Source organism: Crocuta crocuta, unplaced genomic scaffold (genome assembly GCF_008692635.1).
Source record: "Crocuta crocuta isolate KB4526 unplaced genomic scaffold, BGI_CrCroc_1.0 scaffold26, whole genome shotgun sequence".
Taxonomy (NCBI): Eukaryota; Metazoa; Chordata; class Mammalia; order Carnivora; family Hyaenidae; genus Crocuta; species Crocuta crocuta.
The window spans coordinates 1,235,886-1,258,223 of record NW_027532249.1 but is presented as its reverse complement, the minus strand read 5'-3'; the positions used below and the strand labels follow the sequence as shown (position 1 = coordinate 1,258,223).

At 36.9% G+C, this 22,338-nt stretch overlaps 1 protein-coding gene across 3 annotated transcripts in view; it reads right to left on the bottom strand.

The window, feature by feature from the left end:
- The window catches only part of SPIRE1 (spire type actin nucleation factor 1), a 183,901-nt gene that overhangs the window by 117,377 nt on the left and 44,186 nt on the right, over window positions 1-22,338 (bottom strand). For 2 of the 3 annotated variants that reach the window (XM_077778079.1, XM_077778080.1), the window contains exon 2: window positions 4,212-4,445. In XM_077778079.1, the coding sequence (XP_077634205.1) occupies window positions 4,212-4,340 (129 nt within the window). In that variant the 5' untranslated portion in view covers window positions 4,341-4,445. Of the gene's footprint in view, window positions 1-4,211; window positions 4,446-22,338 lie in introns of those variants that run through there. The other variant, XM_077778077.1, reaches the window with a different exon arrangement.

Sequence of the window (22,338 nt, the reverse complement as noted above, 5' to 3'; positions counted from 1 at the left end):
ATTAAGTTCAGTCATTTCTCAGATACTATTCCTAGATTCCACACATTTTATTTTTACTTATCCTTTCTATCCACTTTCTCAAGTCTTACTCTTCCATCATCCCTAACCCCGTCTCTTCAATCTTCTTTCCTACACACTTCATGCTCCATAAATCTCCAATTTTTCCTTCATGTCTACAATCTCTTCTTTTGATTAATGTTAATTGAGTGAATATTTTCCAGAATGTATTTACAGATACAAAAATAATTTTTTTAAAGTAGGCTTCACACCCAGTGTGGAGTCCAATGCAGGGCTTGAACCCACAGCCCTAAGATCAAGAGTTGGACACTTAACTGATGGAGCCACCCAGGTGGCCCTTACAGATAAGAATATAATTTTTTAGAATGATCTTTTCTTAATGATTCTTGAAAGTATTAAGCGCTTGGTTATATATTATACATATATATAACCATAACTATATATATACACATATATATACATATATGTTTCTCAGGAAATACTTCAANTTGTGCATGGTGTGAGAAAATGATGTAGTTTCATTCTTCTGCATGTTGCTGTCCAATTCTCCCATAAGTGTTATATTCTTAATTTAAGGAAGAACATGTTCTATCTCTGACATAAATTTGTGACTGCAATTTATTCTCATCTATATGCAGCGACAAAAAGCCCTGAAATGAGTCAGAAAAAATTATATGTGTGTGTTTCTGTTTTACTTGTTTATATTCTGTTTTTCTCCATTACAATTAAAAGCCATAAAGGTAGGGACCATTTGTAAGTTGTGTATTGCTATGTCCCTAGCACCTAGGAAAATGCCTGGCATATAGTAAATTGTTATCCATGACAAAAACTATACTACATACTTTATGTTGAGTATGTTATCTAATTTAATCTACAAAAACATCAATCCAGCAGATATTATTCTCACTTTACAAAAGAATAAGGATCATAGTATGTGCCTGCGTGGCTCATATGGTTAACGGTCCAACTCTTGATTTCAACTCAGATCATGAGTTCACAGTTTGGAAGACTGAGCCCCATGTCAGGTTCTGCGGTGACAGCGTGGAAACTGCTTGGGAATCTTTCTCTTCTCTCTCTCTGCCCTTCTCCCCACTCATGCACACACGTTCTCTTTCTCAAAATAAATTAATAAACATTAAAAATATATATATGGGACGCCTGAGTGGTTTAGTCAGTTAAGTGTCCGGCTCTTGGTTTCCGATCAGGTCATGATCTCATGGTTCATGGGTTCAGCCCCACATCAGCTCCATGCTGACAGTGCGGAGCCTGCTTGAGATTCTTTCCTTTGCTCTCTCTCTGGCCCTCTCCTGCTCACTCTCTCTGTCTCTCTCTCAAAAAACAAAAACAAAAGCAAAAACAACCCAAAAATTTTTTTGAAAAAGGATCTCAAGATTAAATAATTCAGGACAACAACAGTTGGTATGAAAATGGTAAAATCAGGCCTACCAGAGTATAAGCTCTGAATGTAACCACCATGTACCCCTCTTCTTACTTACTCAGTTCTATGAAGCTGAAGAAGTCATATACCTCTCTGAGCCTTAGTTCTTCCATGTGTAAAATGGGTATAATAATGCCTTCCCAATCTACCTCACAGTGTTATCATAAGGCTCAGAGAACAACACATATATGAAAACATAACAAATTAAAATATTAGTAGAATAAGAACAATTAACGATTCAGGGGAAATGTTACATATTAATGAGGTCTTGTTCACTAGAAATTAAAAACAAGCTGTCTCCAAGTTACTAAATATACTATTATTTATATTATTCAAACTTAGTTTCATGATTCCACTTCCAACAAGGAGAAAGTAGTTATATTCCTTCAGTTACTTCTTCTCTTCCAACAAAGTAAACAAGAAGTCAGTTTACTAAAAGATTTCAACCTACTAATCCAACCACAAACTCTAATGTATCACACTAATGTGGCCATGAATAATGGGTTTTTATGATACATAAGCACCCTTTCAACTATTTATTATTTATTTTCCATATTATGATAGCAGTAAGATAAGTAGGAGGCCAGATGCAATAGCTCAAATTAAAAAATAATAAAACAAGTTCAGTTCAAATTGTTGAATGTCTAAGAATTTTTGTTTCATAAGTTAAAATATTCAATGTCTTTGAATAAGAATTAGAAGAGTCCAATAAATCCCTAGCCCTCATCTTCCAAATCTGCAGTATGAGAGCAACCTGGCTATGACCATCTATCATTCTAGTGGCACCAGGATTAACTTAATTGCTGTAATTGATTAGGTGAGTGCTCTCTTACCTCATTCACCATTCCCTGTTCACCGCCCCCTACATACCCTCACCAAAAAACTGCTGACTCAATTTTAGAGGCATAAATAGGTTTATGCCTTAATAAAAAATCTTTTACTCTTCACTTTTAATTATTATCACTGGTCTGCAATGGAACAAGTAGGTTATTTGTGAGCTGCAGAAAGTTTTATGGGGCTTTTAAGTGTATGTATATTTTAAAATATACTTGAACAGGTGCCTGAGTGGCTCAGTTGGTTGAGCATCCAACTTTTTTTTTTTAATGTTTTATTTATTTTTTAAAGAGAGATAGAGACAGCATGAGCAGGGGAGGGTCAGAGAGACAGAGGGAGACACATAATCTGAAGCAGGCTCCAGGCTCTGAGCTAGCTGTCAGTAAAGAGCCTGACGTGGGGCTTGAACCCACAAACCGTGAGATCACGACTTGAGCTGAAGTCGGATGCTTAACCAACTGAGCCACGCAGGTGCCCTGAGCAGTCAACTCTTCATACTGGCTCAGATATAAATAAATAAAACTTAAAAAATAAAATATACTTTAACACCTATGAAAATATAAAACGAAATGTGAAATTTTAATTTGTACACATATGAGGATTTTACTGCAGACACTGTTGATCTAAAATGAGAAGTACTGCAAGTATTAAAAGAGTTAGTGGCACCTGGGTGGCTCAGTTGATTAAGTAAAACATCTGACTCTGGATTTTGATTCAGGTCATGATCGGCTCAGGTTTGTAAATTTGAGCCCCATGTCTGGCTCTGTGCTGACAACATGGAGCCTGCCTAGGATTTTCTCTCTCTCTCTCTCTCTCTCTTTCTTCTTCTCTCTCTACCCCTTCCCTGCCCCTGTCTCTAAAAATAATAAACTTAAAAAAAAGAAATAAAATAAAAGAGCTAAAGAATATATCTGAATTTCATCTGCATCATAAATGTAGAGCCCTATTCCAGAGTTTTGGGAGATTCATCATCTAAGAGGGAAGACGAAGCAGGGTACCCTTCAGTAACCTGAAAAGTGCTGTCTTCACGGTTCCTCTCTATTCTCTTCTCTGGGATGCTTTCAAAAAAGGTATAAAAAATAAGTGATACTATAACCAATATTGCATATAAAATCTTAGTAAACACCACATACAAATAACGCTAAACAGAATTCTCTTTTAAGATTAAGCTGACAAATCTTAGTTTTTTAACCTCTGTGCATTTAGCATTATAGAAAGTATGTCCTTCAAGTACACACAAAAAATTCAAGCTATAGAACTTGTTTCATTTCATATAAATAGCACTGAGTAGGTCAAGAAAACAAAGTTAAACAATCAGCTGTGATACTTCAGATTCAGAATCTTCATGTAAATTAGTAGATCACAGTTGTTATTTATTCCATAAAAGAAAATGCAGAAGTCAACCCAAGATATAATGCACAGTTAAGTTGGTGTATAATATGTAATATTAGGTGCATCTAATATCTAAAAGTGGGTTTTTGAGAGTTATGATTTAATCACAAAAGGCCATGTTGAACCTATGAATAAATCACAAAATCAGGAGTATTTTAGCTCCTTATTCATTTCACTCATAGCTAAAGATCTACAAACTATTATTATAAAATGCTGAAATCTCATTTGCTTTTTTTAGTTTATAATTTATTTTTTTCCCAAAAAGCTTTTTTAAAAAAAGTTTTCATTTAAATTCCAGTTAGTTAACATACATTGTTAATGTTAGTTTCAGGTGCATAATACAGTTATTCAACACTTACATACAACATCTGTTGTCATCACAGCAAGTGCGCTCCTTATTCCCCATCACCTGTTTCACCCATCCCCCTCTCCACCTCCCCTCTGGTAATCATCAATTTGTGCTCTATAGTTAAGAGTCTAAAGTGAAATAACTCTTAAAAAACAAATACTATGTAAATTGCCTCTTTACCTTCATGACATCTCTATATGACCGGATAGCTGAGACTTTTCTCTTTTCATCTTCTTCATCTTCCAGGCCTTCATCGGCAGCCTCATAGCCTTCATCGTTGCTGCCATCAGCTTCGACCGTGTTGGCCATGTGATCAATGAGCTGCTCTAGGGGGGGGCTTAACTCCCTTTCTTCATTCTCCTTCAAACCATAGTCCAGTGCTTTATAAATAACAATTCCCAAAGATTCGATAACCTAGGGACATTAAAGAAGGTGATTAATGAAGATGAGTAAACAGCTTTATAGAACTAATTGTAAGGCATAAAATATTTAGTATGACACTTAAGCTAGGTATAATCTATTCCACTGCAGAAAGAGGTAACAAATTAGATTTGAGGAGATAGGTAAGCCTTACTTATGCAAAAAAAAAAAAAAATCCCAGATGGAAATTTTTGTGTGATTTCTTCAATCCAGTATACACAATACATGAACTCTTTTTTGTTTTCTTAGATTTATACTATAAACTAAAATCTATATTGTCCATTCATATAAGATACTAACCAGGTTGATTTCCCATATTTCCAAAAGATATTTCTAGAGAAAAGACAGAGCTAACAAAGCACATATTCTTTCAGAACTCTTATACTGGTGTTTACCAATGTTTATTTCACAGATATCCCAGGTATCTGAGAGACTCCATACTCAATTATTAGTAGCAGTTAACTTAAGCTTAAACAAAAAATAAATATGTATTCATAACCATATAAATGATGCCCAGTGAGTTACATTTAATTATTGAAAACACAAAGCTCTCATATGATACAAACAGGTGAAAGAGACTTTTTCAAACTCTGATTTCAATGTAGTGCATAGATAATCCTCCCCACCCCCTCACCTCCACCAGTATTACCTCCCAAAACATGAATATGATTTAGGAACACTGGGTATGTAACACTGTCTAATGTCACCCTGATAAATGCTCCAGACTTTTGTCAATATAGGGAATTCTCAAAGCTGTTTATTCCTCAATACAGCCTTTTTTTCTGCTCAGAAAGAATAAATAAACAATCCTCCTCTGCTCAAATCCTCTGGGACGCAGCAAAGGCAGTCATAGGAGGAAAGTATACAGCAATACAGGCCTTCTTAAAGGAGGAAAGGTCACAGATACACAACCTAACCTTACACCTTAAAGAGCTGGAAAAAGGACAGCAAATAAAACCCAAAACCAGCACAAGACAAGAAATAATAAAGATTAGAGCAGAAATCAATACTACTGAAACCAAAAAACCCAGTAGAACAGATCAATGAAACCAGAAGCTGGTTCTTTGAAAGAATTAACAAAATTGATAAACCCCTAGCTAGTCTGATCAAAAAGAAAAAGGAAAGAACCTAAATAAATAAAATCAAGAAAGAAAGAGTAGAGATCATAACCCACACAGCAGAAATACAAATAATAAGAGAATATTACAAGCAATTATATGCCAATAAAATGGGTAATCTGGAAGAAATGGACAATTCCTAGAAACATATAAACTACCAAAACTGAAACAGGAGGAAAGAGAAAATTTGAACAGACCCATAGCCAGTAAAGAAATCAAATTAGTAACCAATAATCTCCCAAAAAAACACGAGTCCTGGGCCAAATGGCTTTCCAGGGGAATTCTACGGAACATTTAAAGAACAGTTAACACTTATTCTCTTGAAGCTATTCCAAAAAATAGAAATGGAAGAAAAACTTCCAAACTCTTTCTATGAAGCCAGCATTACCTTGATTCCAAAACCGAAGACCCCACTAAAAAAGAGAACTACAGACCAATCTCCCTGATGAACATGGACACAAAAATCCTCAACAAGACATTAGCCAATTGGATCCAAAAATACATTAAAAAAATTATTTGCCACAACCAAGTGGGATTTATACCTGGGATACAGAGCTGGTTCAACATCCACAAAATAATCAATGTGATACATCACATCAATAAAAGGAAGGACAAGAACCACATTATCCTCTTGATAGATGCAGAGAAAGCATCTGACAAAACACAGCATCCTTTGTTGATAAAAACACTCATGAAAGTAGGGACAGAATGATCATACCTCAACACCATAAAACCCATATATGAAAGCCACCACTACTACCATCGGCATTGGGGAAAAACTGAAAGCTTTCCATCTAAGGTCAGGAACAAGACAGGAATGTCCACTCTCACCACTGTTGTTCAACATGATATTGGAAGTCTCAGCCTCCGTAATGAGACAACACAAAGAAATAAAAAGCATCCAAATCGGCCAGGAGGAAGTCAAACTTTCACTTTTCGCACATGACATGATACTCTGTATGGAAAACCCAAAAGATTCCAACAAAAAACTGCTAGAACTAATCCATGAATCACCAAAGTCGCAGGATATAAAACCAATTGGACAGACATCAGTTGTGTTCCTGCACACCAATAATGAAGCAAAGAGAAAGGGAAATCAAGGAAGTGATACCATTTACAATTGCACCAAAAAACTATAAAATACTCAGGAATACATCTAACTAAAGAGGTGAAAAATCTATACACTGAAAACTCTAGCAAGTTTATGAAAGAAAGTGAAGAAGACACAAAGAAATGGAAAAATTTCCATGTTCCTGGATAGGAAGAACAAATATTGTTAAAAGGCCAATACTACCCAAAGCAATGAACATAGTCAATGCAATCCCTATCAAAATAACACCAGTATCCTTTACAGAGCTAGAACAAACAATTCTAAAATATGTATGGAACCAGAAAAGACCCCAAATAGCCAAAGCATTCTTGAAGAAGAAACCAAAGCTGGAGGCATCACAATCCCAGACTTCAAGCTGTATTACGAAGCTGTAATCAAGACAGTTTGGTACTGGCACAAAAACAGACACTCAAATCAACGGAACAGAAGAGAGGACCCAGAAATGGACACACAAACGTATGGCCAACTAATCTTTGACAAAGCAGGAAAGAATATCCAAAGGAATAAAGGCAGTCTCTTCAGCAAATGGTGTTGGGAAAACTGGACAGTGACATGCAGAAAAATGAACCTGGACCACTTTCTTACACCATACACAATATAAACTCAAAAATGGATGAAAGACCTAAACGTAAGACAGCCATCAAAATGCTCGAGGAGAAAGCAGGCAAAAACCTCTTTGACTTCAGCCACAGTAACTTCTTACTCAACATGTCTCCAGAGGCAAGGGAAACCAAAGCAAAAATGAACTGCTGGGACCTCATCAAGATAAAAAGCTTCTGCACAGCAAAGGAAACAATCAGTAAAACTAAAAGGCAACTGATGGAATGGGAGAAGATACCTGCAAATCACGTATCAGATAAAGGGTTAGTATCCAAAACCTATAGAGAACTTATCAAACTCAACACCTCCAAAACAAATAATCCAGTGAAGAAATGGGCTAAAGACAGGAACAGACACTTTTCAAAAGAAGACATCCAGATGGCCAGCAGACACATGAAACAATGCTCAATATCACTCATCATCAGGGAAATACAAATCAAAACCACAATGAGATACCACCTCACATCCATCAGAATGGCTAAAATCATCAAGTCAGGCAACAACAGATGCTAATGACGATGCAGAGAAACAGATCTCTTTTGCACTGCTGGTGGGAATGCAAACTGGTGCAGTTACTCTGGAAAAAAGTATGGCGGTTCCTCAAAAAATTAAAAATAGAACTACCCTATGACCCAGCAATTGCACTACTAGGTATTCATCCAAGGGATACAGGTGTGCTGTTTCGAACAGATAGTGCTGCTGTCAACATTGGGGTGTTGACAGCAGCACTATCAACAATCCAAAGTATAGAAAAAGCCTAAATGTCCATTGATGGATGAGTGGATAAAGAAGATGTGGTATATATATACAATGGAAATATATTTCCACAATGTGGTATATATATATACAATCAAAAAGAATGAAATCTTGACATTTACAACTATGTGGATGGAACTAGAGGGTATTCTGCTAAGCGAAATTAGTCAGAGAAAGACAAATATCATATGACTTCACTCATATGGGGACTTTAAGATACAAAACAGATGAGCATAAGGGAAGGGAAGCAAAAACAATATAAAAACAGGGAGGGGGGAAAACATAAGTGACTCTTAAATATGGAGAACAAACAGAGGGTTGCTGGAGGGGTTGTGGGAGGGGGGATGGGCTAAATGGATAAGGGGCTTAAGGAAATCTACTCCTGAAATCATTGTTGCACCATGTGCTAACTTGGATATAAATTATAAAAAATAAATTATAAAAAGTGAAATAAAACAGGAAAAACAATCTTTCTCTTTTATTTTACAGTGCTAGTAGCTCATTTCACCTTAGCTATTTGAGGGGGAAGAACACAGGCAATGAAACTACAGATTTAAAATTGAACGCTGACTTTTACCACTAACCATTTCACTGAAGGCAAATTATTTATTTTAGTCATGATTTTTCTTATCTGTACAATGAGTATCAATGATTACCTACATCTCATGAGATTTTTAAGACTAAATGACATTCACATGAATGGAAGTACTAGTATAGTATGTGACTTATTAATAATAAGTACTAAGTAAATGTTATCTGCCCTGTCCCCCTTGTCCCCAGCTCACCTTTTTCCCATGTTTATCCAGCTACTCCCCATAAATAGATAGATCTATCCTTTTCTTTATCCTACTTATAGCCAGCCGTAGTCAATGCTGGTTTTTTAAAGTTGTTTACGTAGTATCAATGAAAAGGAAAAGTCAGAATTTTTAAAGATAAGTTAAACACAACAGAGTCATTGTCATTATATACTCTACACAGCCCTTAAAAAGCATTGAGGCTTTCACTCAAAAAAATCTCCAAATTTGAAATCTACCTTATCAACTGAAATAATATTTTCTCAACACGAGTTTCAAAATGTATATAAAGCTTAAAATTTCTCAATTTCTAGTTTTTAAACTATATATATATATACACATATATTTTACTATTTCCACTGAAAATACAGTATTTTCATCCATTTGTATGGTCTGACTTGGAACTCTAACCCCTGTTTTCAAAGTTGAAGGGAAACAGAAGCAAAAGTAATCAGGACCGCATCAAAATAAAAAGATTTTGCAGACTGAAGGAAACAATCAATGAAACAAAGAGACAACCTTCTAAATAGGAGAAAATATTTGCAAATGATATATCCAGTAAGGGGTTAATATCCAAAATATGTAAAGAACTTACATAATGCAACACCAAAAACAAAACAACAACAACCCACCACCACCACCACCACAACAATCCAATCCAATCCAAAAATGAGCAGAGGACCTAAAGAGATCTTTTCCCAAAGAAGACAGAGAGAGGGCCAATAGAAACATGAAATCGGTCTCACTAATCATCAGGGAAATTAAAATCAAACTCACAATGAGATATCACCTCATACCTGTCAGAATGACTAAAAATGACAATAACAAGTGTTGACAAGGATATGGAAAAAAAGGAACCCTCATACACACTGTTGTTGAATGTAAGTTAGTATACCCACTGTGAAAACAGTATGAGGGTTCATCAAAAAATTAAAAACAGAAATACTACCCAATTTAGTCATTCCACCACTGCATATTTATTTTTAAAAGACCCAAAAACACTTATTTGAAAAGATATATGTATCCCTATGTTTATTGCAGAGTTATTTACAATAGTCAAGATATAGAAGCAACCACTGACAAATGGATAAGGAAAATGTGGTGTATATATGTATGTATTAATATACCAAAATCAGACCTGTAAATTCAAAGAACAAACTCATGCTGCCAGAGGGGAGGGAGTTGGGGGTGGGCAAAATAGGTGAAGGGGAATAGGAGTTAAGGGTTTCCAGTTACGGAATGAATAAGTCACATAAAAGGTACAGCATAAGGAATATAGTCAATGACGTTGTAATAGTGTTGTGGTGAGCACAGCATAATGTATAAATTTGGCCAACCACTAAGCTGTACACCTGAAACTAATGTAACATTGTGTACCAACCACACTTAAATAAAAAAATTAATAATAAAAGGTGACACCTAAAACTAACCATCACAAGTCTACCCCTTGTGAATCTAGCACACATAAACATCTCTTTAAGTCTCCTTAAAGTCCATTCTGCTATTCTATCAAGTCCACTGCTTCAGGATAGTGGGAAACATAGTAAAACCAGTAGTGTTGGCACAGGCCCACTGCTACACCTGATTTCCTATTTCATTCCTTGATCAGAAGTAATGCCTTGTGGAATACCATGATGGTGAGTAAGGCATTCTGTGATCCAAAGATGATAGTTTTGGCAGAAGCACTGCATACCTAGGGAAGGCAAATCTACATCAAGAATAAGTAACTCTTCCAGAAGGAACAAAATGCTGCCCCTTCCATGATGGAAGCAGTCCAAGTAATCAACCTGCCACAGCGGGGTAACAGCTGTTGCCCAGGGTAACAGTGCCATACTGGGGACTTAGTGTTGTTCTCTGCTTGTTGGTAGACTGGGCCCTCAGCAGTGGCTATAGCTAGATCAACCTTGGTGAGTGGAAATCCATGTTGATGAGGCCCTGCATAATCCTCCCTAGCCATGTTCACAAGAGCACTGCATCATGCCAGGTGGCTGGGAGAAGAGGCTGACTGGTATCCACAGAAAAGGTCATCCTATTGATTTGAATATTTAAATCCTTCTCTGCTGAGGTCACTCTTTGGTAAGCATTCACAAGGGACACAAATATCTTCACATTTTTTGTCCAGAGAATCTAACCACCTATCTCTCCCCCAGATTCCTTGTCACCAATATTCCAATCATGTTCCTTCCAAGAGAAATGCACAACCAAGTACACTCTTCAAAGTTCCGACCACTGGGAGGATTTCCCTTCAGCACTATTCTTCAGGGGCATCCCTGAAAGGACCTATACTGCTATAGCTGTCCACTTCCAGGTGGGACCTGCATATTATGCAGAACCATCTGTAAACCAGGCCCCAGTCTTCTTTTCTTTTTAAATTTTTTTTTTATGTTTTATTTATTTCTAGGAGAGAGAGAGAGAGAGAGAGACAGCATGAGCAGGGGAGGGTCAGAGAGAGAGAGGGAGTCACAGACTGAAACAGGCTCCAGGCTCCGAGGTGGCAGTCAGCACAGAGCCCGACGCGGGGCTCGAACCCACAAACCGCGAGATCATGACCTAAGCGAAAGTCGGACGCTTAACCGACTAAGCCACCCAGGCGCCCCGGCTCCAGTCTTCTTTTCTTCTGTTGACTGATTATAGAACTCCTCATAAGGCAAACAGGTACAGGCTAGGAAAGAGAAGGGAGTGTAGCAGAAGTGCATTTGGGCAGTGCTTTCAGGGTCTACTTGTGCCCAATCACATATATACCATTCCAAATGATGATAGAGTGCTGTTATAGAGACTTAACTTCGTGGTTTAAAGGGTCTGATAATACCCAGTTCATGATAGGCAACTCAGGTCACATGGTAACTTTGCAGCCCATGGTTAAGTGTTCAGTCTGTAGTAGGGTCCAGCAGCAGACCAAGAGCTGGTTCTCAAATGGAGAATAGTTATCTACAAAGAATAATAGGGCTTTACTCTGAAATCCTAAGGATCTGCACTATCATTTACCTATTTATTGGAGCTTGTCACAGGCTCCAAACAGCATCTATCTACTGCCAAGTCAAGCACCATTGGATTTGCTGGATCATATGGCCCAAGTGACAGAGCAGTTTGCACAGCAACAGGACTTGTTTCAGAGCCTTTTCTTGTTCTGGGTCCTACTCAAAACTAGCAATTTTATTTACCACAGTCATAATAAAGGTGTGTCTTCCAGGCAGATATTCCCAGGGTGGAAGAGTAGGCCTTAAATGACAAATACACTTTCTCATCTTATTATAATTTATCTCTTCAGCATAGTTTTTTAATTTTTAATGTTTTTTATTTATTTTTGAGAGAGAGACAGCATGTGCACGGGAGGGTCGGTGGGGGGGTGGGAGGGGGAGATACAGAATCTGAAACAGGCTCCAGGCTCTAGCTGGTAGTCTGCACAGAGCCCGACATGGCACTTGAACCCATGAACTGTGACATCACGACCTGAGCCAAAGTTGGAAGCTTAACCGACTGAGCCACCCAGATGCCCCAACGTAGTTTTTTAAAATTATTATCACTCATGTATTCTGTTGTTCAACTGTAAATTTCTTATTCTTTCCTCTAGATGCTTTCTACTTTGTCTCTATGACATTTTTTCAGTATTGTTCCTATTCTATGTGGACTTTCTCCTATATTTTTGCATGTCCAAATCCTATTTTTCCATCTCCCTGCTCAAAGGAATCCTTTTCATAATGACTTGCTGACCCTTATGTCAGCTGTTACATCACATCACAGTCTCTATCCACTGTTCTTCCTTGATGAAAACAATAATTTTTTTTCCTTTAAAACCACAATGACATTGACCTGTACCTTCATGCGGTACATTTCACTTTTTAATTTGGATTATAGTTAATTACGTACATATCTTAATTCCCCAGCATGATTAACCTCCTTCAAGGTGAAATTCTCTATGATTCATATTTATGTCTTTACATTATTTTATAAACAGCAGACTTAACAGTTAATAAGTGAATGGACCAAAATAGAAATTCCTTCATCTCAGATCTGTATAGTTGAAAAGTTGGATAAAGGCAAAATTGGATATAGTTGGATATATGGACATAAGCAAAAATACCCATCACTTTAATGTTTCTCATTTCAACAGACCACTACAATGGTGATCCAACCCTGAATAGCCTCTGAAAACTTTCTAGTTAAAGATAAATCATGTTTAACCTGGTTTAAATGTCCTAAATCTATTCATTTTTCCTGATTTAAATCTGAACCACAAAGTAATTCTATATTTAACCCAACCTCTTGGAAACACAGCATAGCAAGGCTGGACATTAGTAGCCTGACATGTATGCCAGGTGACTCACTACTTCTGGACTGAAGGAACTTTTAACCTTTTGCTAAAATATATACCCAGTTCTTCAGATAGTCTGGAGCTATGGAACAGGGGTGACCACTAGAACAATAACCAAAGCATAACTGTACCTAGGCATACCAGCTTCCCTAGATATATACATACTTGTACTAATTTTAGAAGTTCCTTTGCCAAAACCTTTAGAAATGTTAAGAAACCAAAGGGAAACAACGTCAGATCTAAAGTATTCCTCTGAATGACCAGTCTCCAAGCAGCTGGAAAATCATCCTTCATGTCCTGTCACATTGGCACCACATCCCCACCCCAGACACTTCCAGAGACTCTAAAGTAAGCAGGAATTACACCATAAAACCTTAAAGTTAAGTGGAACAAATGAAGCACAAGTGAAATCTGTGGTTTTTAAGCTGAATCAACTGATAAACGGTGGAGGAAAGAAGGCATCAAATAAAACCACATATTCCAAAATTTAAGGCTGCTACAACATCATAACTAACTGCCTCTCAGCTGGTGGTAGCTGGCTATAAAACCCTACAGCTCTGGGATAAAGAGACCCATCAGTGGAACTGAGTGTTCTCTGGCCTCCAGACCCAGCTATGCCATCAATGAGGGTAGCCTCACTACAGAACAACAGCATACCCACTAACATCAATGTTTCATGGAAAGCATTCAAGGTTGGTGTAAGCCCACTGAGCCCACATACAGTCCTCTTACCATGTTAACTCACTTCATCTGGCCCCTCTTCAACTTGACTTGCACTTCCTAAAAATATCTGAATCCATATTTGTCTCCTTGACTAGAATATAAACTTTGGGGCACCTGGGTGGCCAAGTCAGTTGAGCATCTAACTTAAGCTCAAGCCATGATCTCACAGCTCGAAAGTTTGAGCCCTGTAATGAGGTCACTGCTGTCAGCACAGAGCTCACTTTGGATCTTCTGTTCCCCTCTCTCTCTGCCCCTTCTCTGCTTGCACTCTCTCTTAAAAATAAATAAATCTTAAAGAGAGAGACAGAGAACATAAGCTCCTTTAGGACAGGGATCAAGTATGATTCTTCCTATTATTTGCTACAATGCCTACCACTTTGTTTTACACAGAGTGTGTGCTTTAAAATCTTTGTTAAACACATGAGAGTTATAATAGCACAGAGGTCTTTAATGCCAAATCTGATTAAATGGGGACAACCTCTATCAAGGTTGTCAAGGAAGGTGCCTAGCACTTTAGCTGACATCAAACAAACAGTAGCTGCTATTGCCTTCACCATTGTGCCTCACTGCCAAAATCCCCTCTTCTCCAGCCTAAAAATTAAAGTTTCTTCAACTCTTCAGTTCCCTTTGCTAATGAGATGAATGAGACATCCTTATATTTGTGTAACATTTTATCAGGAACATGTTTTTCTCTATCACAATCCTGTGAAGGAGACGTTATCTCCATTCTAAGGATCAGAAAACTGAACTTAAAAGAGGGTCAATAAACTGTTTAGTGTTGATTAACAAGTAACAGAGCCGGGACTCCAACCTGACTTTGTCACTTATAAAGTCCCATATCCAGAATTCTACTATAACCAAGCTGCACATCTGAACATCTCCTAGTCTGCCAACACTTGTCCAAAATGTTAGCTAGTATTAAATCCTATTCCATGTGTAGTACAATCATTAAAGAAATAACAAATGAGCATCTTCCTTGTTCTACATCACATAGTTCTTATAAATATACCCAGTTTTGTATTCAGATTTCTATTAAACTCATTAAATTGCTGACACTTTAGGTTTACATTCAATCACAGTTACAAGTAATACAGACCACATAATAGTTAACCAAATTTCTTTATTAATAAACAACTGAGACGTAATTGTACCTAGTGTTTTTAAAGATGTTATGTAATCCTGGTAAAGGTTTCACTAATTCTCTAATCTATTTTATCTTTGTATCTTGATAATTAAAAAAATTTTTTTTTGTTTTGTTTTGGGGCACCTGGGTGGTTCAGTCGGTTAAGTGTCCGACTTCAGCTCAGGTCATGATCTCACGGTTTGTGAGTTTGAGCCCCACATTGGGCTCAGTGCTGACAAATCAGAGCCTGGGGCCTGCTTCAGATTTCTTGCCTCCCTCTGTCTCTGCCCCTCCCCTACTCGTTCTCTCTCTCTCAAAATCATTTTAAAAAATTAAAAAATTTTTGCTTTGCTTAGGCACATCATTTAAAATCTAGAGTCTGCCATCTAATTCATTTACTATCATTTCTAAACTTATAAAATCTGCCAATTTGCATATGTCTTCTGAATCTTCATAAAATTGATTTAAATGTTAAATAGGATAGCTGCAACTAAGAAGCTCTTCAGAACACCAGAGACATTTTTTCCATGCTGACACTGACTATAACGTAACTCTAATACTGATCTGCCACTTCTCTGCCTTGCTCACAAAACTATTAAAGATTTAATAAAATTTCCTGCTGCAATCTCTAAATATGATGGTAACTCACATCTAGTAAAATCTATCCAAAGAAAGTGTATTTTTCCATTAACCAATCTCACTAATGTCCAATGTACACAGTTCCCTTCACTTAACTCATCTACTCAGTTTACAGATATTTACCAAGAGCAGCATATATAGCAATGGAGATACAACAATGAAGAAACATCTCTGTGAGTTCTCTGGTCTTCACAGAGCTTCTGACTTAGAGAAAACACATAATAAATAAATCATATAATTGTCCTAAACATTATATAATAAAGAAGAGAGGGTGTTATGAGAGTATATAATAGAGAGACCTAATCTAGTTTAGAGATTCAGGAAACCTTCCTTCAGGAAATTTTTAATTGGAGACGTGAAAGCCAACTAGAGCTAACCGGAGAAGAGAGAGTTAGTAGAATTCTAGAGAGGTGACAGTGAATATAAAGGCTTGGAGGTCAAGAAGAACAAGGAAGGATTAAAAACAAAAATCCTAATGACAAGAGGAAGGACTAGGAAGAGGCTAGAGAAGTGAAGAGAGGGTGCTTCACACAGAACATAGGGCCTCGTATGAGCTAGCTGAAGGACCTGAGTCTTCATCACATAAAAGCAATGGCAGGCCACTGACATGTTTTGGGGACTGGGATGATCTGATCATATTTTATTTCATTTAAAACATTTTTTAAATGTTTATATTTGAAAGAGAGAGAGCACAAGGCAGAGGGGGGAGGGCAGAGAAAGAGGGAAATTTCTTTCAGCAGGCTCTAGGCTCTGAGCTGTCAGTACAGAGCAGGGATAGAACTCACAAACTGAGAGATCATGACCTGAACTGAAGTCGGATGCTCACCTGACTGAGCCATCCAGGCACCCCTGATCATATTTCATTTTTAAAAGATATCATGCCAGGGCACCTGGGTGGCTCAGTCAGTTGAACGGCAGAGTCTTGATTTTGGCTCAGGTCACAGTCCCAACGTAGTGGGATTGAGGCCCGCATCGGGCTTTGTGTTGAGTGTGGAGCCTGCTTGGGCTCTCTTCCCCCCATCCCATTCCCCCTGCTCATGCACTCTCACTCAGAGAGACACTCTCTCTGTCTCTCTCTCTCTCTAAAAATAAAAACACAAAATAAAAGATATCATGCCACAGTAATTAAGACAATGTGGTACTGGCAAAAGAATAGACAAATAAATGAACAAAACAGAATAAAGCCTAGAAAAGAGATTTACAAAAATATAGTCAACTAAACTTTGGCAAAGGAACAAAGGCAATTCAATGGACAAAGGACAGTCTTTATTGCAAATGGTACTGAACTATAGGATATCTACATGCAAAAATATAAATCTAGACACAGACCTTATAACTTTTCCAAAAATTAACTCAAAAGGGATCATACACCTGAAAGTAAAATGCAAAATTATAAAACTAAAAGATAACACAGGAGAAAACCTAGGTGACCTTTGGGCTTGGCAATTTTTTAAAAATACAATGCCAAAAGCACAATCATGAAAGAAAAAATTGCTAACATAAACTTCAATATAATTAAAAAGTTCTGCTCCATGAAAGGCACTGTTCAGAGAATGAAACAAGCCCCAAGCTGGCAGAAAATATTTGATGAACATATAACTGATAAAAGACTGGTGTCCAAAATACACAAAGAACTCTTAAAATCAGTAAGAATATGAACCCATGGGGTGCCTGGCTGGCTCAGATGGAAGAGCATGCTACTCTTGGTCATGAGTTTGAGCCCCATGTTGGGTGTAGAAATTACTTCAATAAGAAAGAAAGGAAGGAAGAAAAGAAAGAAGGAAGGAAGGAAGGGAGGGAGGGAGGAAGGAAAGAAAAAAGAAAGAAAGAAAGAAAGAAAGAAAGAAAGAAAGAAAGAAAGAAAGAAAGAAAGAAAGAAAGAAAGAAAACAAAGAGAAAGAAAAGAAAGAAAAGAAGAAGGAAGGAAAGATAGAAAGAAAGAAAGGAAGGAAAGAAAAGAGGAAGGAAGGAAGGAAGGAAGAAAGGGAAAGAAAGATAGATGAACTTAATTACACAAGGAACAAGTGATTGAAACAGAAAACTCACGAAAGAAGACATGTGGACAGCAAATAACATATGAAAAGACACTCAACCTTATGTGCATTAGGGAACTGCAAGTTAAAACAATGAGATCCCACTCTGAACTTATTAGAATCAGTAAAATCCAAAACACTGACATCAAATGCTGGTAAAGACATGAAGCAACAGGAACTCTCATTAATTGCTTGGTGGGAATGCAAAATGATCCAGCCACTGTGGAAGACATTTGGCAGTTTCTCACACAACTAAGTATACTCTTACCATAAAATCAAGCAATTGTGCTCCTTGGTATTTATCCAAGTAAGCTGAAAACTTATGTCCACACGAAAACCTGCACACAAATATTTACAGTGACTTTATTTGTAATTGACAAAACTTGGAAATAACCAGGATGTTCTTTAGTAGATGAATGGGTAACGGACTGTGATACATCCATACAATGGGATACTATTCAGAAATAAAAAGAAATGAGCTATCAAACTATGAAAAGATATGGAGGAATCTTAGAAGTATATTGCTATGTAAAAAAAAAAAAAAGCCAATCTGAAAAAGCTAAATGCTACAGGTATTCTAGAAAAGACAAAATATGGAGAAACTACAAAGGTTGCCAGGGATTTGGGGAGCTAGGAAGGAGATGAAAAGGTGAAGCATGGGGGGATTTTTAAAGCCGTGAAACTATTCTACACGATACAGTAATATGGATACATGTCATACATTATTTGTCAAAATCCATCAAATGTACAACACAAAGAGTGAACCCTAATGCAAACTATGGAATTTAGTTAATAATAACAACAACGTATCAATATTGGTCCATCAATTGTAACGAATGTACCACACTAACATGAGTTATAAATAACAGGGGAGAGCACCTGGGTGACTCAGTCAGTTGAGCATCCAATTTCAGCTCAAGCCAAGAGCTCATGGCTCATGAGTCAAGCCCCATATCAGGCTCTCTGCCATTAGCACAGAGCCCATATTGGATTCTCTGTCCCCCTCACTTTCTGCCCCTCCCCCACTCATTCTCATTCTCTCTCTCTCTCTCTCAAAAATAAACATTTAAAAAATATAACTGGGGAAACTGGAGGAGGAAAGGGGTATGTAGAAACTCTGTACTTGCCAACCAATTTTTCTGTACTAAAACTGCTCTGAAAGAAATATTCTATTAATTAAAAAAGAAAGAGACAGGGTAGCTTTAAAAATACAGTGTTGGAAAACGGATGAAAAATGGGCCAGAGTAGATGTAGGAAGATTAATTCGGAGGCTACTGCAGCAGTATCCAACTCAGGGATGATGGTTTCTTGGGCTAGGGTGATAAAAGTGTTTAGACAGAAAATGGTAAGGATCTGAAATGACTTCACAGGTAAATGGATAGGAGAGAGGACTTGGCAATGCATTAAATGTAGGGAAAAGGAATCAAGGTGATCCTTAGGGTTTCTAGCTTGGGCTAGTAGAGAAAGTGGTACCATTTACTGATACGGAAAACTGGAGGAAAAAAATTCAGAGAGAGATGGTAAGTTCAGATACCTGTGAGAAACATAATCACAGATGTTAGATATGCAGCTATGTGGACTGCAGAAGAGAGCCATAAGGTGGGGTCATAAAGTGGGATTCCTTGGCAAATAATTGGTCAACAAAGTCATGAGAATATATTAGAGCTGAAGAAGTGAAAATACACAAGGGAAGAAGAATCAAACACTTAATGAACGGTCAGAAAATGAGAAATCAAAATATCAGACTGTAAAGGAGCACTAGAATTGGGGAAGGAACAGAAAGATGAATGAATCAAAAGATGATGATATCACAAAAATCTAGGAGAGAAAAGACTTTAAGAAGGAAGACACAGTCGTGTATTGGATGTGGATGAGGAAAGGTCTAGGACACATACCTTGGATTTAGTGAGGCAGTGGTTACTGGTGACTTTAGCAAGGGCACTCTGGCTAAGTAAACAGTACTATGTGTACATAGTATGATCAGAAATTGTTATGAAGACAGGGGTGCCTGGCTAGCTTAGCTGAAGGAGCATGGCATGTGACTCTTGATCTCAGGGTCGTGAGTTCAAGCCCCACACTAGGTACAGAGATTGCTTAAATAAATAAACTTTAAAGAAAAAAAGAAATTTTTATGAAGACAAAGGGAAATGTGACAGCAGCTAGAGATGAAGCAGCCCAGAGGTAGGATTTTTTTTTTAATTACTTTTCAAGACTACAGAGCCTTAAGCATGTTTTAATGGTGATGAAAAGGAAGTCGAGGGGGGAAAAGCTGAAAATAATGAAAAGAGAACAGAGTTACAGACAGTGACAGATATTATATGACCTTGGTTGGGCAAATCCGACCTCCAAAAAAATATATTTCCCTAAAATTCAGACATGCTTTTTTTGTTTTTATTAAGTGGCAAAAATGTCCATTTGCACATGTATGAGAGTTGTTCACTATTATTTCCTAAGCACTTTTAATGTGGATATATCATAAGGTCATCAACATGCCATTAAGCCTTCTACCTTCTAAACCCAGTGAACTTTTCCATCCACAGCTCCACACTGTGCATATTATTTCAATCGTTTTCATATTGCTGTACCTTTCTTTATCCAAGCGACTCTCTGCGGATGGCATTTCTCTCTGACAAATCCTATCCTTCAAATCCCAGCTCAGTGTTATCTCCTATATGAAATATTCCTATTCACTCCAGAATTGATCATTTCTACCCTCTTCAACTTTCCTTGCTGTTTAGCTGACTTTTAGCATAGTACCTCTGACTATTAACTGCACCAAAAACTGCAGAATAATCATTCTTTTCAAATGTAGATGAAAACTAAATAGCATATTTCTAAATAACCCTTCGGTCAATGAAGAAATCAAGGGAAATTAAAAACTATTTCATAATGAAAATACATATCCAAATCTGTGAGACACAACTAAAGCGGTGCTTAGAAAGAAATTTATAGCTTCAGATGAATAGACAAACTTCCTGAAAGACACAATTTACCACCAGTTGGAAGATACCAACATTGAAAACTACGAAATATTGCTAAAAGAAATTAAAGATCTGGGTAAGTGAAGAAATACACTAAGTTCATAGACTGAAGGACTAAATATTGTTAGAATGTCAGTTCTCTCCAAAGTGGTCAATGCAATCCCAATCAAAAACCTAGTAGAATTTTCAGAGAAATTGACAACCTGATTTAAAAATGTATATGGGATAACAACACAAATTTTGGGAAAGAATAACCAGGTTGGATGACTGATATTACCTGATTTCAAGACTTACAATACAGCTGCAGTAATCAAGACTGTTTAGTACTGGTGGACATATGGAACAGCGTGTCCTTAATTAATCCTACCCTATGTAAGCAACTGATTTTAAACAAAAGTGCCAAAGTAATCAATGGAGGAAAGATACCATTTCAACAAATGGCGCTGGAACCACCAGATGACTAGAGAAAAATAATATGCCCAGATCTCTACAACATACACAGAAATTATTTTTAAATGTAAATATAAGTGTTATTGTTAAATCCATTACACTTCTAGCAAAAAAAATTAAAAAAAAACCCACAGGAAATATCCACATAACACTGATAGCTTCTCACAGATTTTAAATATTTTCTACACACATATTCATATTGTCAGTGAAAAAGGCAAATATTTGTTACATAAGACATAAAAAGCACTAACCACAAGAGAAAAAAATGATAAATCAGATTTCATCAAAATTAAAAACTTTGTTATTGAAAAGACAGTAAAAAAATGAAAGGGAAAGTCACATATTAGGCAAAAATATCTATAGTGTGTGTGTGTGCGCGTGCGTGTATGAGATATATACGAAAAAACATTTCAATCTAGAATACATTTAAAAATTTTAAAACTCAATACTAAAAATCCAATAAATAATGGACAAAAGATCTGAACATAAATTTCTTTAAAAAAATTTTTTTAATGTTATTGATTTCTGTAAACTTAAAGAAAAACCAATTAAAGTGCTTTCCAATCCCAACAGCTACAAGAATTAGAAAACTGCAGAATTTGAATACTAAAGGAAAATACATAGGCTATAAATACATGAAGTGCTGCTTACGGAAATGCCATGGTTGAAGAATTACAGAGGTTAAATAGATTTTTTTCTATAAGTAGGTTTTTGAGTAAATTGTACTTTAACACGTGGAAAGACAAATTACAGCAAGAGCTGTCTCTGAAAACCCTAAACATCATAATGGGAACTCGCCTGCCCTGTTTTGTTGGAACATTCAATTTTGGAACTGGTTTCCAATGTAAACAACAAAAAGCTCAGACCTTAAGGACGTTTAGGAGAGGAAAAAACCACACATGCACACATACAACAAGACAAGGGCAATCAAATCTGAACAGCTAAGAACAAGACAGGAATTTTCCACCACTGAGGCAGAAAAGCTTTACACACACACACACACACACACACACACTGAATAAAGTTTATTTTTAAATGACTGGGGCTATACATACAATGAAATACTGTTCAGACTTAAAAAGGAATGAAATTCTGATATATGCTACAACATGGATAAACCCTAAAAACATGCTAATAAAATAAACCCAACACACAAATATAAATGTGGTAATTCCACTTACATGGAATAGGTGATTAGAGGTCAGCGAGGAGCCAGAGAAGAGGGAATGGGAGCCACTGCTTAATGA